The sequence below is a fragment of the Trichosurus vulpecula genome, chromosome 2 (assembly GCF_011100635.1).
Source record: "Trichosurus vulpecula isolate mTriVul1 chromosome 2, mTriVul1.pri, whole genome shotgun sequence".
Taxonomy (NCBI): domain Eukaryota; kingdom Metazoa; phylum Chordata; class Mammalia; order Diprotodontia; family Phalangeridae; genus Trichosurus; species Trichosurus vulpecula.
The window spans coordinates 422,936,150-422,956,019 of NC_050574.1; the positions used below are offsets into that span (position 1 = coordinate 422,936,150).

General features: G+C 40.0%; 1 protein-coding gene across 6 annotated transcripts in view; it reads left to right on the plus strand.

Annotated features, from left to right (window-relative positions):
- REPS2 (RALBP1 associated Eps domain containing 2) overlaps positions 1-19,668 on the plus strand; it is a 261,912-nt gene extending 242,244 nt beyond the window's left edge. For all 6 annotated transcript variants that reach the window (XM_036747200.1, XM_036747202.1, XM_036747205.1 and 3 more), the window contains 4 exons: positions 4,307-4,393; positions 5,925-6,058; positions 12,372-12,477; positions 18,414-19,668. In XM_036747200.1, the coding sequence (XP_036603095.1) occupies positions 4,307-4,393; positions 5,925-6,058; positions 12,372-12,477; positions 18,414-18,482 (396 nt within the window). In that variant the 3' untranslated portion in view covers positions 18,483-19,668. The remainder of the gene's footprint in view (positions 1-4,306; positions 4,394-5,924; positions 6,059-12,371; positions 12,478-18,413) is intronic.
- The last annotated feature ends 202 nt before the right edge of the window (positions 19,669-19,870 follow it).

The window sequence follows — 19,870 nt, forward strand, 5'->3', positions numbered from 1 at the left end:
GACAAGATCAATATAAAGAATTTCTTAACTATATATATATATATATATTTGTAATGAGGGTTTTGCTTTTCTTTCTCAAAGGTGGGGTAAATAAGAGGGAGAGAATATGGATTTTCATTGACTAAAAAAATTAATTAAAAAGAAAATGGAAAAATAATCCTATAAGCTTCCCCTAGAAGCAATGGGTTCTCCTTCATCTCGCAGTCAATCAATTAATGTTTATTAAGTGCCTTGTATGTGACAGGCACTATGTTAAGCTAAGCACTGGGAATGAAAAAAAAGGAAATAGCTCTCAAAAAACTCATAATCTAAAGGGAAAAGACAATATTACATAACTATGTACAAATAAGATACAGGGTAAATTGTGGGCAATGACTTCTTAAACCCAGCTCCTCCAATGCCAAATCCAGTATTTTTCTCCCTCTCCCACATGGTCCCCATCAATTAGTCACTCACCTTTCAGTTCAACCTTTCCCCTGGATGATAAGAGTCCAGTGCTCAGCATTGCTTGGGGCTGCCCTTGCACTGATGCTCATCAAGAGAAGTGGCTGTTAAGGAAGCTTACTCAGCCTAGAGCTTGGGCTCTGCTATCTCTAGGAGCTAGCTGAGCTCTGTTGTCCTTAACTTGTCCTATCCATGACAGCCAATGCTGCATATTCTTGCCATTGTGGAGAGCTACTGATTGATCCCAACTTTTTGTGGTAGCGTTGGAAGGAAAATTCATTCAAGGCATGGAAGAGGGAAGAGAGGGTGTGTCATTTTTCAATTTGTTTAATTTTTTTAAGGAAAGTTCACTTTCAGCTATAATAGACTTTTTCTAAAAGTATGTTTTCTTAGCATGCCACAAACTGGCAGGCACATTTTGTTATGAATAAAGCTGGTGGGAAGGTATTATTGCATTAAAATATTAATAGCAAAATCTAATATTTGGTTGTCCCACACAAATTCAGACATTTAACTTCAACACAGATTTGACATCATTTTGGATAGGAAAATCTTGCTGATCATGGCACTGTTTTCTATTATTTTCTGAGGTTTTTTAGGGGGGGTGTTTTTTTGTTGGGATTTGTGAATGTTGTTAATGAAGAGAACTTTTGTTATAGAAATTCTGCCATCAATGCAGATTTGTAATTCTTCTGCTATTTATGATCTTAGAAAGTTTCTTTGTGCACTAAGTAGTTCAGTGACTGCCAGTTGTGATACAACTAAAATATATAAGAATCAGATCCTGAACCAAGTTTCCTGACTTCCAGGTTCTCTGGCAACTGCCTCATGCTGCTTGACATACTCTTTCCTGTATGCATTAATGAAAAGGCTAAAAATGTGAGGGTTTTTCAAAGGATACTTCTTGTTAGTTGGTTGTCTTCTTCCCAGAAGGCCCACTGTAGGGCTTCTACTGTTAATAACTATGAAGGGAAATGTGTTAAAAATTCTCCAAAGATTGGTTGATAGGCTCTGCTGTCAATCACCATCAACAATTTAGAGATAGAGAAAACCTGCCATTTATCACGTGCAGAGGAAAGGCATCACTGAAGAAAAAATTGGTGAGCCCTGAACGTCTTGTTCATCAACCTCATATAGGTTGGGTGTAGTAGGATGGGTATAGTAGAGTTTCAAAGAGCAAATAAAGGAAAATAATGATTTACGGATCAAAGAACCGATGGCAGAAGGGAAAGATCTGTATCAAGTAAAACTGGAAACTACCTGGTTAACACCAGACCTATAACTTACAAGTGTGATTTTGCAGACTCTGTGTGACTTGTTCATCTTAAGTAAATGGCAGTAAGAAAACTAAACTAAAAGCAGAATGGTCACCTTTGGGAAATGTTGACTTTGCCCTAACTAGAGGTTTTCATGGTTTTTATTATTATTATTATTTACCAGAACTGCGGTTTTACTGGTATAGGAAATTCCTAGCAAGGCAAGCCTATCAGTGTAGCTCTGCAAAGGCTCTGCTGTAAGCCAGGATGATGATGGTAGCTAGGTATTTTACTTTGAGGTTTGCAAAGTGCTTCCTTATCTTATTTTCACAACTCAGGGAGGTGGGTGCTATTATTATCCCCATTTTACAGATAAGAAAATTGAGTTTAAGTGACTTTCCCAGGATCACACAGCTAGTCAGTGTCTAAAGCAAGATTCAGACTTAAAGTCTTCCTGACTCTAATCCGGTGATTCATCTGTTAGGCCACCTGGGACACACTGAATGGTTAAATGACTTGTCCAGGGTCACACAGACTCTGTGTGTGTGTGTGTGTGTGTGTGTGTGTGTGTGTGAGAGAGAGAGAGAGAGAGAGAGAGAGAGAGAGAGAGAGAGAAGATGAGTAGTCATAGTAGTAGTAGTAATAGAAGAAGAAGGGAGATGAGTCTAGAATCTGGGTCTTCCTAACTCTGAAGATGGATTCCTATATCACTGGCTAGGTGCAAATTATCAGATTGTCTTAATTGTATTTGTGCCATGTTAGAAGGGGTTCTGTGGTAAATGTGTCATTAATGAGTGCTAAGTGAAATAAGAAGCTTCCATCAATCTCTCCACCCAGTGTGACCTGTTAGTGCTTTGGTGGGAGCCTTCTTTTATATGGGCAGAAAGCAAGTGCTGCCTTCCCTCTGCAGGATCCAGGTCTGCAAAGCGAACAGTCTAGATCATAGAGGGGCCAATAGAGAGTATGCTGGGTGCTCTGTGCCCTCTTTGGTCAGTGTGGATTCACTGGTACATTACTCACTAAGCTTGACTACCTAGAGTATGTAAGGGAGATGGATATGTAACTATCCTGCAAAGTTGCTTCTGTATGGGGCATTCAGCTGCATTTTCCCCTAAACAGTTTCCACTAAAGCTTTTTTTGTATTTCTCTGAGGGAAAAAGCAACCACACATATCCTTGATCTTCTGTAATCCTTGTTATGTCTGGATTTTTTTATTCGTTTGTTTTCAATTTGATCATGTCTGTGTAATTTAAAGGAATCAAAGCTGTAAACAGGAAATGGAGTATCCCTGAGTTTGAAGGCAAATCTCTTGATATTTGATGTAGGCATAACATTTTAGGTTTGGTAATTTTCTGAGAGTGTTTCCTCATTCTACGGTTTTGGTTTTTTTTTTAGCATCATAAAAGAAAGAGGAGAGGCAGTATCTTATACTGGATAAAATAGTGGCCCTGTAGAGTCAGGAAGACTTGGGTTCAAATCCTGGCTCTGACGTGCCCTGGTTACATGACTCTGAACAAGTAATTTAATAACCTCTCGGCGTCCCAGGCAACTTTATAGGTCTTTAAATTGTAGACTAGGTGCCAGCTTTCATTGGTGACAAAAGTTTTCACTCTGGAAGTTCTTTGCACCAATGAAATCACAGTTTCAGAACAGAAATAAAAGGGAAAAAAAGCTGATTAAGGAGTCCATGAAGGGGAAGGGGTCCCTCTTTCACCCATAATTTTCCTTACTTTGTGACTTTGGGGAAATTTCTTTACCTCTTATATCAGTTTCCTATATGTATGCATATGTTTGTGTGTGTGTGTGTGTGTGTGTGTGTGTGTGTATGTGCTCGTGTACATAATATATAGATTATATATTACATGTATAATTATTATATAGGTGATTTATTATATCTATCTGTCTATCTCTATCTCTGTGTGTATATATGTACTGTCAACAGGCCATCACAACTTCATGAAATTTATATGAAAACTGGGTTTAAGAGAAATGACCACACATGTGGAACACAAATAGTTCATCATCCATATAGAATTTTGCATTTTGATAACCACAGGACAGAAATAACAGAATATCTAGAATATCTACCTAAAGGGTCATGGCGTGGAAGGGGAAAGATGCAATAAAGGTGGGAAAGGGACAAAACCCCTCTGAAAGGGGAGGAGCAAGGCTACAGCAGAAGCCACATTCTTTTCCCTTGGGAGCCTCTAGACTGTGAAGATAGGATGGTCTACTTATCCACAAGGGTCTCAGCTGCACAAACAGCTGGGGAGGAGGGTAGGGGGCGCTTCATCTCTGATGCATTTAGGGTCTCCTGCATGCTCTAGGTCCAATGTTTCTGGAAAAGGTAGCAACTCGAAAGGACAAATTCAAGGGACCCCTTAGCATTCCTAAACAGTGTGGGTGGGTGTGTGCATGCACACGTGCATAATTTTAAAACTCTTTTCCAGCCTATATATAATTTCAAAACTCTTTTCCAGCTCTCTGCTTTTCAGAATCTTGGGGGGTACAAATTCATTTTTTCCCTTTGTGACCAAGGTTTGAGGACATTTTGATCCCTCATGCTTTTGTATATATACGTTACAACGCCTGATTTATTCTTGTAGACAGACCAAGTATCGGAGATTGAATTACATCCTCAATTGACCAGAACTCCTTCCCAGACAGAGGAGAGTGGAAGTCCTGTGAAGAAGGTAATGCCAGAGTGCTTCACGTTATTGTCATGAGATACTCCCTGTACTTTGCCTCTGTCAACCCCCCAAAGTGGCATCACGTTCTAGAGCCACGGAAATCCTGTTTGGAGAGGTCAGGATCTTAGCAGCCAGCTGGACATCTGCCTCTGTGGCACAGTGACTACTGGCCGCCTTGCCAATGGTCCTTCTTTTCCCAGGCTCGGGGGATGCCCTGGTAATTGGCTTTGAGAAGATTCAGAGGTTTTTGCTTTCTTGCGGCCAGGAAGGCACACTTCTGAAAAGAGCAAATTGCCTGCAAAGCTCCTCAAGGGCTCCCAGGGGGCCCCCTGGATATTTTCCTCCTGTTTATTTCCTCGCCCCTACTCAACAGTATGGTGGACTCTGCTCTGTCCTTTTAGGCCATGGAATCAGTTTTTGACTAGCCTTTAAGTTTCTCTCATTATCTTTCCCTTTCCTTCTTACCCTAACGTAACTGTCTATTCATCCTAGTACTGAGTCAGGGGGATTTAAGCCACCATGGGGGTCACCCAGATTCCCTAGAAATGTTCCAGATGTCCTTGAGCGTGCCTTCACTTAATAATTGAGGTAGAACAATGAAGAATATACTTACGTAAAGCCAAAAATATATATGATAAAGTTTACGAAAAGTTTAAAACTGGGCAGCTAGGTGGTGCAGTGGATAGAATACTGGGCATGAAGTCAGGAAGACTTCCTGAGTTCAAATCTGACCTCATTCACTTACTAGCTGTGTGTCCGTGGGCAAGTCTCTTAGCCTTGTTTGCCTCAGTTTACGTATCTGTAAAATGTGCTAGAGAAGGAAATGACAAACCATATCTTTGCCAAGAAAACCCCAAATGGAGTCACAGAGTCAGACACTACTGGTAATGACTGAACAACAACATAAATGGGCTTCCAAAACAAACAAAAAAACCCCAAACCCATCACCACATGGGACAGAGATCAAGTAATAAAATCCTAATAGCTTATCCATTGAGTAAATGTGGGTAAATTTTTTCGAACAGGGACAGCAATATCATTCATACAGTCCTAGATTTTGAGTTGGAAGAGACTTTGGAATGGAATCCAAGCCTCTCGTTTATAGATGACGAGGTGGAGACATAGATAGGCAGGATAAGTGACTTGCCTAGATCACATGGCCAATCTGTGTCTGCGACAGATCTTGAGCCCAAGTCTTTTTGACTCTACAAGGCCAGCCCTTGAACACCCTAACATACCGTCTTTCAACTTTTTATTGTGACCATAGCAAAATGTGGAAACATTGTAAGTGTCTGTGGTGGGATGTGAATCTGGGTCTTCCTCATACCATGTCTGACACTCTATCCATTATGCCATGCTTGGTCGGAAGCCAAGTTCTCATTGATCATTCTTCCTGATTTTCATAGGTGCCTTCAATTATTACATTGCCAACCTGGAATGGGGAATGTGAGGACCTATGTGTATGTAGATGTGTGGGAAGCTGGAAATTGAGGGGTGTTGGCATGGTAGTGTTCATTGTGTTTGTTCTTCTCAGGACCTGCCACCATCAAAGCCCATTCGTCGAAAATTACGACCTGAAAATCAAATAATGGAAAACCAAGAGCTGCCTCCTTCTGTGAGTGGGACATCTACCATGCCAACTGTGAAGCCACATGCACCAGTCCAAAAGTAAATAGAATAAGTCAGTAAAAGAAATTGTAGTTTTAGAAACTTTTAATGTTGCTCCTTTCTTTCTCTTTTCTTTCCTTCTCCCCCCAACCCATTAAATTAAGTGGGATGGCCACCAATCCTTTTTGGTCTAGACCTGTAATTTCACCAGTGTAGGGTGCTCCCAATGAGATAACTGCTTTTACCAATACAGATCAGTATCTTCTTTGCAACAACCAATAGAATTAGAAACTTACCTTGGATGCACTGAGAAGTTGAGCCCAAGATTTCTCAACTAGTACATATTGGAGGTGGTACTTGAACCTAGGACATCAGTGTGCCGTGCAGCATTTCTAGTACATGGTAAAAAAAATAAAGCAAGTTAGCATCCTTCACCACTTGCCTGGGTTCTATCTGTGTTCGTGAATGTGAATGTCAAACCCACTTCAATCGGAGTAGGATTGCTTTTTTTCTCAGAAGTATTTTCTGTTTCAGATTGACTGACATTTATATAATGTTTCAAGGTTTGCAAAATGCTTTACACTTGTTTTGGCATTTGATCCTTCCCACAATGCTGGGAAGTAGGTGAGGAAACAGACAAACAGAGGTTAAGTGACTTGCCCAGGGTCATAGAGCTAATAAGTAGTAAAAATAGTAGCAAATATTTATATAGCCCCTATTATGTGTCAGATACTGGGCTAAGCTCTTTACAATTATTCTCTCACTTGATCCTCACTACAACCCTGGTAGGTACTATGATTATCTCCACTTTACATATTAGGAAACTGAGGCCAATAGTGGTTAAGTGACATACCCAGGATCCTATAGCTCCTAAGAGTGAGAATTTTAACTCAGGTCTTCCTGACTCCAACTCCAGTACTTTATGCACCCACCTGATGTCCAAGACATCTAAGCTATCTTACAATTTATTTTTTGTTCAGTCGTTCAGTTGTGTCTAAATCTTCATGACCCAATGGACCACAGCTTGCCAGGCCCTCCTGTGCTTCATTGTCTTTTAAAGTCTGTCCAAATGCATGTTTGTTGTTTCCATGACACTACCTATCTCATCCACTGCCATCTCCTTCTTCTGCCTTCAGTCTTTCCCAACATCAGGGTCTTTTCCAGTGAGTCCTGTCTTCTCATTATGTGGCAAAAGTATTTAAGTTTCAGCTTCAGTATTTGATCTTCCAGGGAATAGCCTGAATTAATTTCTTTAAGTGTTGACTGATTTGATCTTCTTTCTGTCCAGGGGACTCTCAAAAGTCTTCTCAAGCACCACAATTGGAAAGTGTTGAATCTTCCGAGCTCAGCTTTCCTCATAGTCCAACTCTCACAGCCGTACGTTGCTGCCGGAAAACCATGGCCTTGATTATACAGACCTTTGTCGGCAAGATGATGTCTCTGCTTTTTAGTATGCCATCCAGATTTGCCACAGCTGTCTAACAAGCAGCTAGGCTTAAGCATAGGGGAATGAAGTTAAAAATCTGTGACCAGGACAAGAGTATGCACTGGACAAAGTGTCATTTCCCATCAGAGGTTACTAGAACTGAGTCAGGGCCCCCAGACAGGTTTTGGGCTCTTTTCCCCTTGTTCAGAATGGTCAGGGTAGACATCCATGTCAAAAGAGAGCACAGCAAGCTACTAACCTCACCCTTCATGGAACCCATCACTCAGGGTCACTAGTTAACTGTTGTATCTTTGCTCCTTGTGATAATTCTGTAGTGAGAAAAGCAAGGCATTTGGGGACAAACACTGAGGATGGTGGGCTGTCCTTTACCTCTTTTCTAAAATTGGAATTAAGCTCTGATGCTGTTCTGTTCTTTAGGAGGTCCTTTTGTATTTATTTTCCTTGTTTAAGATTGAGATCACTTAGGTGCTGTCCAGAAGTTAAAAAAAAAGCATGGAAGAAAATAGGCTTTGTACCTCTGTGAGCTTCGCTCACCTCTTCCCTACTGCCAGAAAGCTATGAGAGAAAATCACATCAGGGACAATGGTCATTAAATATTCCTCTGTTTTCAACACTACACTGCTTTTATCACACTTTGGTCATATTAATCGGTGGTAGTTAGGGTTCAGGAGGCAGCTAGGCAGCTCAGTGGATAGAGTGCTGGGCCCAGAGTCAGGAAGACCTCACTACAAATGCCGTCTTAGATACTTACTAGCTGTGTGACTGTGGGCAAGTCATTCTCTCTGCCTCAGATACTTACTAGCTGTGTGACTGTGGGCAAGTCACTTAGCCTCTGTTTGCCTCAATCCACTGGAGAAGGAAATGGCGAACCACTGCAGTATCTTTGCTGAGAAAACCCCATGGACAGCAATGGTGTGCTTTGTTCCATGGGGTCACAAAGAGTTAGACACAACTGAATCAACAACAAAATCATGGTTCTCTCAAACCCATATGCTGGGGAGTTTGGCACATTCCAAAGGGAGAACTATTTAATGTTCCTATTTAGAGCATACATCTTAGCCTGGTGCTGTCCTCTGCCTTAGGGCAGCTAGGTGGTGCAGTGGATAGGGCTCTGGAACTGGAGTCAAGAAGACCTTAGCTCATATCTGACCTCAGATACTTACTAACTTGTGTTGCAACAATCCAGCTAGCAGCTGTTGTGGGGTGTAAGACCCAATAAGACCAGCAACAAGAGCTGGCAGCATAGGTTCTTTTGATCTACTTTACTAAGGAAAGTAACGTTAAGGGGTTAACAATCTTACTTTAATCCAACGTACAAATATCGTTCGCTTAGTTTGGAAGGAAAAGCCAGCACCTTGAACTTCAGAGCAAATACAAACAAATTACAGACATACGTTAGAAACAGATCAGATCACAATTCATAGTTACCAGGAAAGCATCAACATCTGGGTTCGCAAGCCGGGAGCCTCTTAATGATGGCTGCCTGGAGTCTCTACATCAACACTCCTCCATGAGTGAGAACCCCAAACAAACAACTCTGTTCTCTCTTTTTGTGCAGTCCTTAGCCGTCATCCAGGGATCCATGTCATCTGATAGACCAGAACTTAAGCACGTACCATTGGCTCTGGTCTTAGCAACTCCCCTTAGGGCCCCTAACTAAGAACTAGTTTGCTAACCAGCCTGGGGCTCCATACCTAATAAGACTCAATCAAAGACAATTAATTTAGAATTCTAAAACAGTAAAAAAATGTCCCACCTTAATTACCAATACAGCTGGGTGACCCTGGGCAAGTCACTTACCCTCTGTTTGCCTCAGTTTCCTCATCCATAAAGTCGGGATAATAATAGTTCCTACCTCCCAAGGTTGTTGTGGGGCTTAAATGAGATAATAACTGTAAAGTGCTTAGCCTAGTGCCTGGCACATAGTAAGCACTGAAGAAGTGTTAGCTATTATTATTATCAAGCCAGTCTAGGTCCTCAGGCCAGCTGTAGAAACCAGTGGCCAATCACTTCCAAAACCAGTGTCCTAGCACTCGCTTCTTCCTTACTTGCAGAGGCTGAGCTTCTAGGTACAAGATTTGGTAGCCATACTAATTTATTTAAGCACCAGGACATCCTCAGAACAGTCATTTAAACACACGCGTAAGTATTGGCCAGCCCAGGCCATGGAACAGAATTAGCCAAAAGTAGATTAGTTAAGACACGATTAAATCTTTGAATAAATACCATTAGAGCTGGCAGATTCAGCTCCAAAGATCGCTGCTGTCCATTCCATTAAGAGCAGTGGAGTTGATGGGGTTTATTCCAGTGGGGAGCATCGGACCCTGGGTTTTCAGCAACAGGTAGACCTCAGATGTTATCACCATCACCAGTAACAGGCTACTGACAACTCTCAAGGGACAAAAATTGAGTTTTGCTTAGAAGCAATTAGGCTTGTCTTCTCTATATTTTCTAAGTTTATTTTAGTGGCTGCTGAGGATATATTTGTGAGGACAGAGTTGTTTCTACATTTGGAGAGAAGAGATGTTGTGGACCAGCATGGCTGCTGGAGTCATAGCCAGGACTCTAGAGGCTCTGCTTTCCATGTGACCCAAGGCGACATCATTCATTTATTTATCTCAAGGTCCACGGGAAGGAAATGGAATCACGTTAGTTGGTTAGCTGCAATAAAAAAATAAAAACAGCAAGAATGATAAATAACATTTCTATTGTACTTACTATGTGCCAGGCACTGTACCAAGTGCTTTGCAATTATTATCTGATTTGATTCTCTCCCCAACCCTGGGAAGTAGGTGCTGTTATTATCCCAATTTTACGGATGAAAAAACAAAGGCAAATAGATCTTAAATGTCTGAGGAGGTTTTGAACTCAGGTGTTCCTGTCTGGCCCAGTATTCTGTGCACTATGACACCCACCTCGTGGTAGAGATTTCTAACTGTAATCATTCTATTTTATTCATTGGTTCTCAGATTTAAAACTTGAAGGGAGGGATTAGCAATCACAAATTTAGAGACAGAATAAACCTTTAAGACCATCTTTTCCAGCTCCCTCATTTTACAGATCCACAAAGGTTAAGTGACTTGTCCAAAAGTCAACATAGTAAGTGACAGATCTGTAATTTGAACTCAGGTCCTCTGACTTTAAATCCTGCATTCTTCCCCATGACCCATTGGACTGTACTGTAATTCTCCTTTTCACCCCTGAATGTATGTAGGGAAGATGATTAGCATCCCTAATGAAAACTTATTTCCAAATAAAGAAAAAAGGAACAAATACAGCCTCAGCAGTCAGAGATGGTGATCTGATTTTCATGTAGAGAACTGGAAGAGGGATAAGGGAATAGGCCAAGGAGATTTTCCTCTATGATCCTACACATAATATAAATGCTGAAGTTTTTGGTATTCTTGGCATATGGCGCTGATGGTGATGGAGTTGAAGACTTCCAACGATTTTGTTTTTCTCCACTCCTTTTTTTCTTTCCTGTCACTCCTCAGAAATCAAGCCAGTCTTGGCCCAACCAAGGGTCATGAATTAGAATTAGAAACGTCCTCATTGAGATTACTCTGATCAGAACCAGACCTGGCAGATACACCTAGAATATCAGTCTATCCATAGTTTGAAAGAGTCTTGGGAGAGCTCTAGGCTGAGCAGACCATGGAAACTTAGGATTTAGAAGAAGAAGAGAGCAGAGAGATCTATACTGTGGAAAGCCTAAGCATGTGAATTATAGCCTTAATTTCTGGAGAAAACCGAATCTGTGGAACAGTCTCAGGATTTCTTAGGTTCATTCTGTCCCCTAGGGCTACTCTTGCTCTGACAATCAATCTACCTCAGCATGGCAGTCTCATTTGGTGGTTGTTTGGGACACTGTAGGACATAATGTAGCATCTAGTTATGACCTATGCGTTTTCGAAGTGTGTACATCATCTTCCTCTGCTGGATCTCCATCTCATCAAGGTCTGAATCTATTGGGCCTGGGATTATATCCCCCTTGACATTTAGTACAGTGGGTGTCATACTACACATGCTTTGAAAACATTCACTTATAGCATCAGATTATTGTTGACAAAACGAATTGAGTTGTCACAGCCTATTGCAGTCCCTGCTGTCCAGAAACCATGTCCTTAAGATTGGATTTCTGGATCATCATCTACAGGAAAGCCAGCCCTGGGATTTGTATGACTCTCCCCACCCTGACAGTTCTGCTTAGGAATGAGCTAAGCTGGGGTGAAGGAAGTGGACATCGTGGCTGGGTGGGGGGACAAGCTTCTTCTTTTTGGATCTGTGAGAGACTTAGTGTCCTTGGCTGCTATTAGATATGCTTTGCATTAATTCTGAAGCCCCACAGATATGCAGGCACACACACGCGCGTGCGCACACACACACACACACACACACACATACACACAATACCATTTTCATGCTGTTGGCTCTGGTAATGAAGAAAGAAAGCAACATAACTCAGGCTGTTCTGTGTGTTATAGAATTGCTTCTTCATAGAACATGCTTCTGTTCTTAAGACTTGCCCAAAGGGCATGAGGAACTCTTTAAATGCCATTGGTACTTATACACAAGGAACATTTCAGTTAATCTAATTTGTCAGAAAGACATTTTTTACTAAAATATCTTGGAATACATGGAAGACCAAGTATTTGAACAGCTCCAAATCATAGCTATTCTTGAGGTTATGAAATATGCAACTGAAATATATTTATATTCCATAAATGTAAAAGAAATGGTATTTCTTTTAGTTCTTATTAGCTCAGCAATGCCATTTGTTACATTTTTTAAAAAGGAATTTTTTGGGGGGTTAATTGACAAGGGTGGGCTCCTAGTCAATTGAAGCTATCCTCCTTCTTCAAGGTCCGGGGTCAGTTAGTCTCAAAGTCCTTTTTGACTAAAATTTTCTACTTCTCTTCCTGGCAGACAGTCTTCTAAGCAGAAGAAGGCAATCCAGACGGCTATTCGGAAAAACAAGGAGGCCAATGCAGTGCTAGCCAGGTTGAACAGTGAGCTCCAACAGCAGCTCAAGGTGAGGAAGTGCATTGAAAATTGGGTCACTAGACTCGGAACATCCAGTTATTTTTCACCCATGCCCACAGAGCTGATCCCTCTCTTATGGGTGAGACTGACAGCTTTGTTCCTGGACTCACAATGTCAAAGAATATCAGAGTTGGAAAATAGACTTCAGTGGTCACTACTCCAAGCCATACCAGAAAAGGAAATCTCTACCACAGTATAGCAAGCAAATGAACTTCCAACTTTTACTTGGAACTTCTTATCGTGGGAGAGGGAGACCCAATAATTGCCGAGGCAGTACATTCCACTTTACTGACATGAAGCATAATTTGAACCTTTACTATTTTCTACCCCTTTGCTCCTGGTTGCGCCCCCTGGGCTCTTTGAGTGAAAAAGAGGGAGGGAAGGGATGTACCTTGCCAGGCACAGAGTAAGTACTTAATAAATGCTGACTGATTTGACTCGACTTGACAAAAGTTCATTCTCAAATATTTGGGAGAGGAAGTTTAAGTAACATCCTTCTGACTTCAGACTTAATGTCCTAATGTCTAATATCCTTCAGACTTAATGTCTGGGATTGGAAGAATAGTAAAATGACAAAAATGCTGCTCCATGTACCTCACCTACATGTAATTATTTTTAATTAATTTTTAATTGTCAGCATTCACTTCCATAACATTTTGGATTTTAAATTTTTACTCCCTTCTCCCCCCAGATGGCATACTATCTGATATAGGCTCTACATACACATTTATATTAAACATATTTTCACATTAGTCATGATGTAAGGAAGAATTAGAACCAATGGGAGGAACCATGAGAAAGAAGAAACAAAACAAAACAACATAAGAAAAAGAGAGCAAATAATATGCTTCCATCTTCATTCAGATTCCACAGTTCTTTCTCTGGATGTGGATAGAATTTTCCATCATGAGTCTTTTGGAGTTATTTTAGATCCTTGCATTGCTGAGAAGAGCTAAGTTCATCAAAGTCAGTCATCACACAATGTGGCTGTTACTACGTACAATGTTCTCTTGGTTCTGCTCATTTCACTCAGCATCAGTTCATGTGAGTCCAGGTTTTTCTGAAATTTGCCTGCTCATCATTTCTTGTAGCACAATAGTATTCCATTACATTCATATACCACAACTTGTTCAGCCATTCATTGGGCATCCCCTCAATTTCCAATTCTTGGCTGCTGCAAAAAGAGCTGCTTTAAATATTTTTGTACATGTTGGTCTTTTCCTCATTTTTATGATCTCTTTGGGATACAGATCTAGAAGTGGTATTGCTGGATCAAAGGGTATGCACAGTTTTATAGCCCTTTGTGCATAGTTCCAGATTGCTCTCCAGAATGGTTGGATCAGTTCACAACTCCACCAACAATGTAATAGTGTTCCTATTTTCCTACATCTTTTCAAACATTTATCATTTTCCTATTTTGTCATGTTAGCCAATCTGATAGGTGTGATATGGTACCTCAGAGTTTTTTGATTTGCATTTCTCTGATCAATAGTGATTTAGAGCATTTATTCATATAACTATAGATAGCTTTAGTTTCTTCCTCTGAAAATTGCCTGTTCATATCCTTTGACCATTTATCAACTGGGGAACATGTAAGTCTTTAAAGATTCTAACCAAATACTACTTAGCTGGATTTGAATGCTTACTGAGTTCTAGACATGCTACCTAGCTCTGCTTGTACATTACATATGCGTATATGACAAATAGGCATATGTACAAGATATAAATGTATATTACGTAGATATATATATCTATACCCAGTCTGTATATACATATGTGGATATATGTATAGGTGTATGTGTGAGATGGTTTAATAATGAGATAGTTTACGTAGTGTATATATGTATATATACATACAATATGTGATATATATGCATGTGATACATAAATTGTTATTTATGTACCCACCTACTATAGATACATATGTGTGTGACGTGTGTATGCAGTAGGTGTGATAGTTTGTATAGTACATATACACACTTAACACACATATACATATATGTACATATGTATGCATGAATACATTTGTGTACACACATATGTGTGTGTGTGTGTGTGTGTGTGTGTATGTATATTTCATGGACCCAAGGTTAAGAACACCTAGACTCGATGATCTCAAGAGTTTCTTCTAGTTCAGGTTAAGTGCAGTTCTCTGACTTTCACAAAAGTTCTTTCTTTCCTTTTCCTCCTCCTTTCTGAATTTTAACCATCCTTCAGAATTCAATTCCAGTCTCAGAGCCAACTCACTAATGTGTAAAAGGCAACCTAATGTGTCAATCACTAAACATTTATTAAGTGCCTACTATGTGCCAGGCACTGTACTAAACGCTAGTGAAAAGAATGTTGAGCCTGGAAGTCAGAGGACCTGGATCCTAGTTCCAGCTCCATCACTTATTAACTGTATGACCATGGGCAACTTTTACTTCACGTGCATGTGTGTGTGTGTGTACGCTTGTGTACATACTGGCTGGCCTGGACCATGAAACAAAATATCTAAAAGTACATTAATTAGTTAAGAAATGGTTAAATTTTTAATGTCAATGGAATTGGCAAATTCAGCCAGTTCTTTTATTCACACACATTTGATATGGTATATATTTTTATTTAATATATCATACATGTATAATATACTTATTTTATATGTATAATATATTTATTACATATGTGTAATATGGTAAACATATTAAATATAAATGCATACCATATCAAGTGTATTATTTACTATATTATATAAATATATAATATATTTTATATATGTATATATGAAAAACAAAAAAATACATAGAAATAATCATTAAGCATTTATTAAATATCTCTTTATGTACAAGGCACCAAGTTAGGGCACCCAGGAATCAAAAAACAAAGTATTAAAAGCTGTCCTTGCCCTCAAGTAGCTTACAATCTACATTCTGCAATTAGTCATAGCTGGCAGCTCTATCAGCTCAGAGGTATACAGAGTAGTTTATATGCATGGTCTCATTTAATTTTTAAAAAAACTGTGGGAGATGAATACTGCAGTTATTGGTATCCACATTTTCCATGTGAGGAAACTGCTTGCCTAGGGTCACTCAGCCAGGAAGCACAGAGAGAGGCATTTGAACCCAGGTGGACCTTCCAGTTCTTTTTTTAAAAAAAAAATATTTATTTATTTTTAATTTTCAGCATTCACTTCTATAAATTTTTGCAAGATGACGTGCAATCTGATATGGTCTCTGTACATGCATTCCTATTAAAAACATTTTCACATTAGTTATGTTGCATAGCAGAACTATAATGAATGAGAGAAGCCATGATAAAGAAAACAAAAGAGAAAAGAGTCTGCTTCACTGTACATTCAGACTCCATAGTTCTTTCTCTGGATGGCATTTTCCATCATGAGTCCTTTGGAAAAGTTTTAGGTCCTTGCATTGCTGAGAAGGCCTAAGTCCATCTAAGTCAGTCCTTGCACACTGTGGCTGTTACTGTGTACAATGTTCTCCTGGTTCTGCTCCTGGTTCTGCACTTCCCTCAGCATCAGTTCATATAAGTCTTTCCAGTTTTTCCCAAAGTCCGTCTGCCCCTCATTTCTTATAGCACAATAGTATTACATTACACTCATAAACCATAACCTGTTCAGCCATTCCTCAATAGATGGGCTTCTGCTCGATTTACAGTTCTTGGCCACCACAAAAAAATCTGCTATAAATATTTTTGCACGTGTGAGTCTTTTTCCCATTTTTATGATCTCTTAAGGATACAGCCCTAGAGGTGGTATTGCTGGGTCAAAAGGTATGCATGGTTTTATAGCCCTTTGAGCATAGTTCCAAATTGCTCTCCAGAATGGTTGGATCAGCTCACAACTCCACCAACAATGAATTAGTGTTCCAAGATCTTCCAGTTCTGGCCTCTCTCTGTGTTGGTGCCTTATTCTCCTACTAGGCTATTGTCTCCTCGAGGGCAAAGACTATGTCATATCTAAACTGTCCACCCATGTGCACATAGTATGTGTGGCTTCTCGCAGTGTAGTTGCTTGAACTGAGCCTTAAGAGATTTCTCTAGAACAACACTAGATGCTGATATCATGTCTTATCATCCTCACAGTAAACGTGAATAAAAGCACAATCGAAAATAACAAACTTTATAAAACTTCCGATGTTTAAATTTTGCAGACCTTCCATTTTTCATTGTTAATAGTCCTCTGTAACTTGAATTCTTTAATGTACAGAAGTCCCCTAGCCATTCCCCCACCTCCTGGGCATGCGGGTTGTAAACAAGGCATTTTAGAGGATCCCCTGCTAAATGCCCAGACTGTGAATTCTGAACTAGACTCAGAGGTCACGGTGTTGCATATAGGGCGCTGGATTCAGAACCAGAATGGCCTGAGTTCAAATGCTGCCTCAGACACATATTAGTTGTATGACCTTGGATGAGTCACAAGTCTCTCCGTTTCCTCATTTTTAAACTAGGAGATTGTACTCTCTGGTCTCTAAATCTAGAATCCCATGATCCTTTCCTCACGTTATCTTTATATGCATAACACCAGCAAAGCTGTCACTGAGGGCAAGCAGGGACCCTTCTTATTTCCAGAGGGAAGGAAGGAAGAAGAAAGGCAACAAGCATTCATTAAACACTGACTGCGTGCCAGGCACTGCGTGAAGCCCTTTATAAATATCATCTCATTTGATCCTCACAACAGCCCTGGGAGGCAGGTGCTATCATTATCCCCATTTTACAGGTGATAAAATTGAGGCAGACGGAAGTGAAGTGACTTGCCCAGGGTCACATATCTAGTAAGTGTCTGAGGCTGGATTTGAACTCAGGTCTTCCTGACTTCGGACCCAGTGCTCTATCTACTACATTGTGGAATTACAATTAGTAGTATACTAGTAAATAATAAAAATGGCTACTGTTTATAAACTACTTTAAGGTCTGCAGATTACTTTATATTTGTGATTTAATGTGATTTTCTCAGTGATCTTGAGAGGTTGGGGGTTATTGTTATCCCCATTTTGCAGAGAAGTTAAGTGATTTACTTAGGGTCTCATAGCTAATAGGTGCACAAGGCAGGATTTGAACATCGGTCTTTCTTATTCCAAGTCCAGAGCTCTATGCTATCTACTTCTTAGCGCCCCTCTTCCAGGACTCTCAGGGGTGAGTCATTCCTGTTTGGAAACCTGCCTTTCATTTTCCCATCTCTGATTGACCTAGTCAAGATGAACTCTAGCCCAAGGGTCCAGACCCAGGAAATGGGGGAATGATAGCTGGTACACATGGAAGGTGCTGGGAATTTCATTGAATCTGTGTCCCGAAATAACATGAACTATATTTATGGCTTTTACTCAGCAGAATTTTATACTGACCTTCCTCCACACTGTGATAATATTTCATTCTGAGCCTGAATCTTCCCTGTGGGATTGGGCGGGGTGGGAGAAGTGTCTACTGCTGAAAAAGCCAGAGAGGGCAGAGAGAAATTCAGGACATGGGCTCATTCTTGGGAGAAAAAATTATCCCTCTTTTTACCATTGGGTGGTGGCAGCAAAAAATTTAACTGAATATTAGTTTCAAGTCAGCTAACATTTATTAAGTACCTACCATGTACAGTGCATTGTGCTAGATGCTAGAGGAGATACTAAAGACTGGATTAGCCACTTCCCTCATGGAACTTAGTCTAGCAGGGTCATACAACTCCAAATTCAGCACTCTATCCATTCTTACACCTAGCTGCCTAATTATAAATGCTTACTGATAGATGAATTTCTTCACCATCATCAACTCTGTTGCTTCCTGATCCACACATCTGAATTAAGTGTGGATCTGAATTAAGATATGCATATATTTTCCTAGAAATATTTCTTTTTCATACTAGGTATAGGAGCAGGGATGAACCCCTAACTAGAAATATCCTATTTATAACTTGTTTGTTTCTTTTTGTTTTGGATGATTTAGGAAGTTCATCAAGAACGGATTGCTTTGGAAAACCAACTGGAACAACTCCGCCCGGTCACAGTCTTGTGACCTTTGGGTAGCAGTGGGAGTAGCTGACCTCTGTGCTGAGGTCTTCCCTTTTCACTCTTGGAGCGCATCCTCTTGGAAGAGATATCTGACTGAGTCAAAACCAGGGAGAAGTAGAATGCAATGTGTATCCTGTTCCTCCCCCACCTTCCTGCCTCACTTGCCATCCCTATGTTTCTGTATGCAGGTGAAAAAGTCCTTCAGCCAATGGTCAAACTTGAGACTGTGGCTAGAGAGTGAAATTTGTCTCATGTTGTCCATTCCCAAATACTTCTTCGGGGATGGAATTCATCACCAAAAATTAATCCAGTTCCCTCGCCCTTTAATAAATTTAGTGAATTATTTATTTAAAGAATTCCTGATTTGTATGGAATCTTGTTACTTGCTGTCAGGATGCTTGTTTTATATTTGCATTTATAATTCATATGTACTAGTTTTGGTATCCTGGGTATGTGATTCCAATAGGCTTGTCTTAGGGCATAATATTGTATGGCTAAGTAAATAAATCTAAGAGTAGTAACAAATTTAGACTGAAGCTATGCCCACCACTCTCATTTGCCAAGAAATTGATGATATGATGAGTGCCACTTATATTTCATATCTATTTATAAATATATAATCCTTATTTTATATTGAAGCTCAGAGACTCTCCGTGATTACATAGCACAAGATGAAATAGAGATTTGACATGTATCCGGTTCATTTCATCAGGATGGATAGTCAAACTGGATGGATTTTTTATGCTCTAACCTGACAAAAATTAAATAAAGAGTTGCCAGATCTTCATTTTTTGTTCCATATAGATGTAGCATATATATAAAAGTACAAGTTTGAAAACCTAAGGGAAAGGCCAAGAGATGGTCTGGGCTGACAAATTCCTCTTTACAGTTCTTTGCTTAAGCTACAGTGCATCCAGACTAGACAAAAGGTAGAACTGGTCAATACCAATGCAATATGATCATTTCTGGAACAGAGTTGCTGTTTTCTTTGTGTCTGTGTTTTTATTAACCTGGACTATATCACTGGGTTACGTTGAATGGGTAGAAGGGATGGATGACAGCCGAAGCTTACACCAGATGCATCAGTGCACATATTAGCAGTAAAATGTGGGGACCTTAGAGTGTAATTCAGTTCAAGTTAGCCAGGACAAGACCACTTGTTCCAGACACAGTTGATATTTGTTGTTCAGTCACTTCAGACTCTTCTTGACCCTATTTAGGATTATCTTGGTAAAGGTACTAGAGTGTTTTGTCATTTCCTTCTCCAACTTATTTTATAGATGAGGAACTAAGGCAAACAGAGTTAAGTGACTTGCCTAGGGTCACACAGCTAGTAAGTGTCTGAGGCCAGATTTGAACTCACCAAGTTGAGTCTTCCTGACTCCAGGCCTG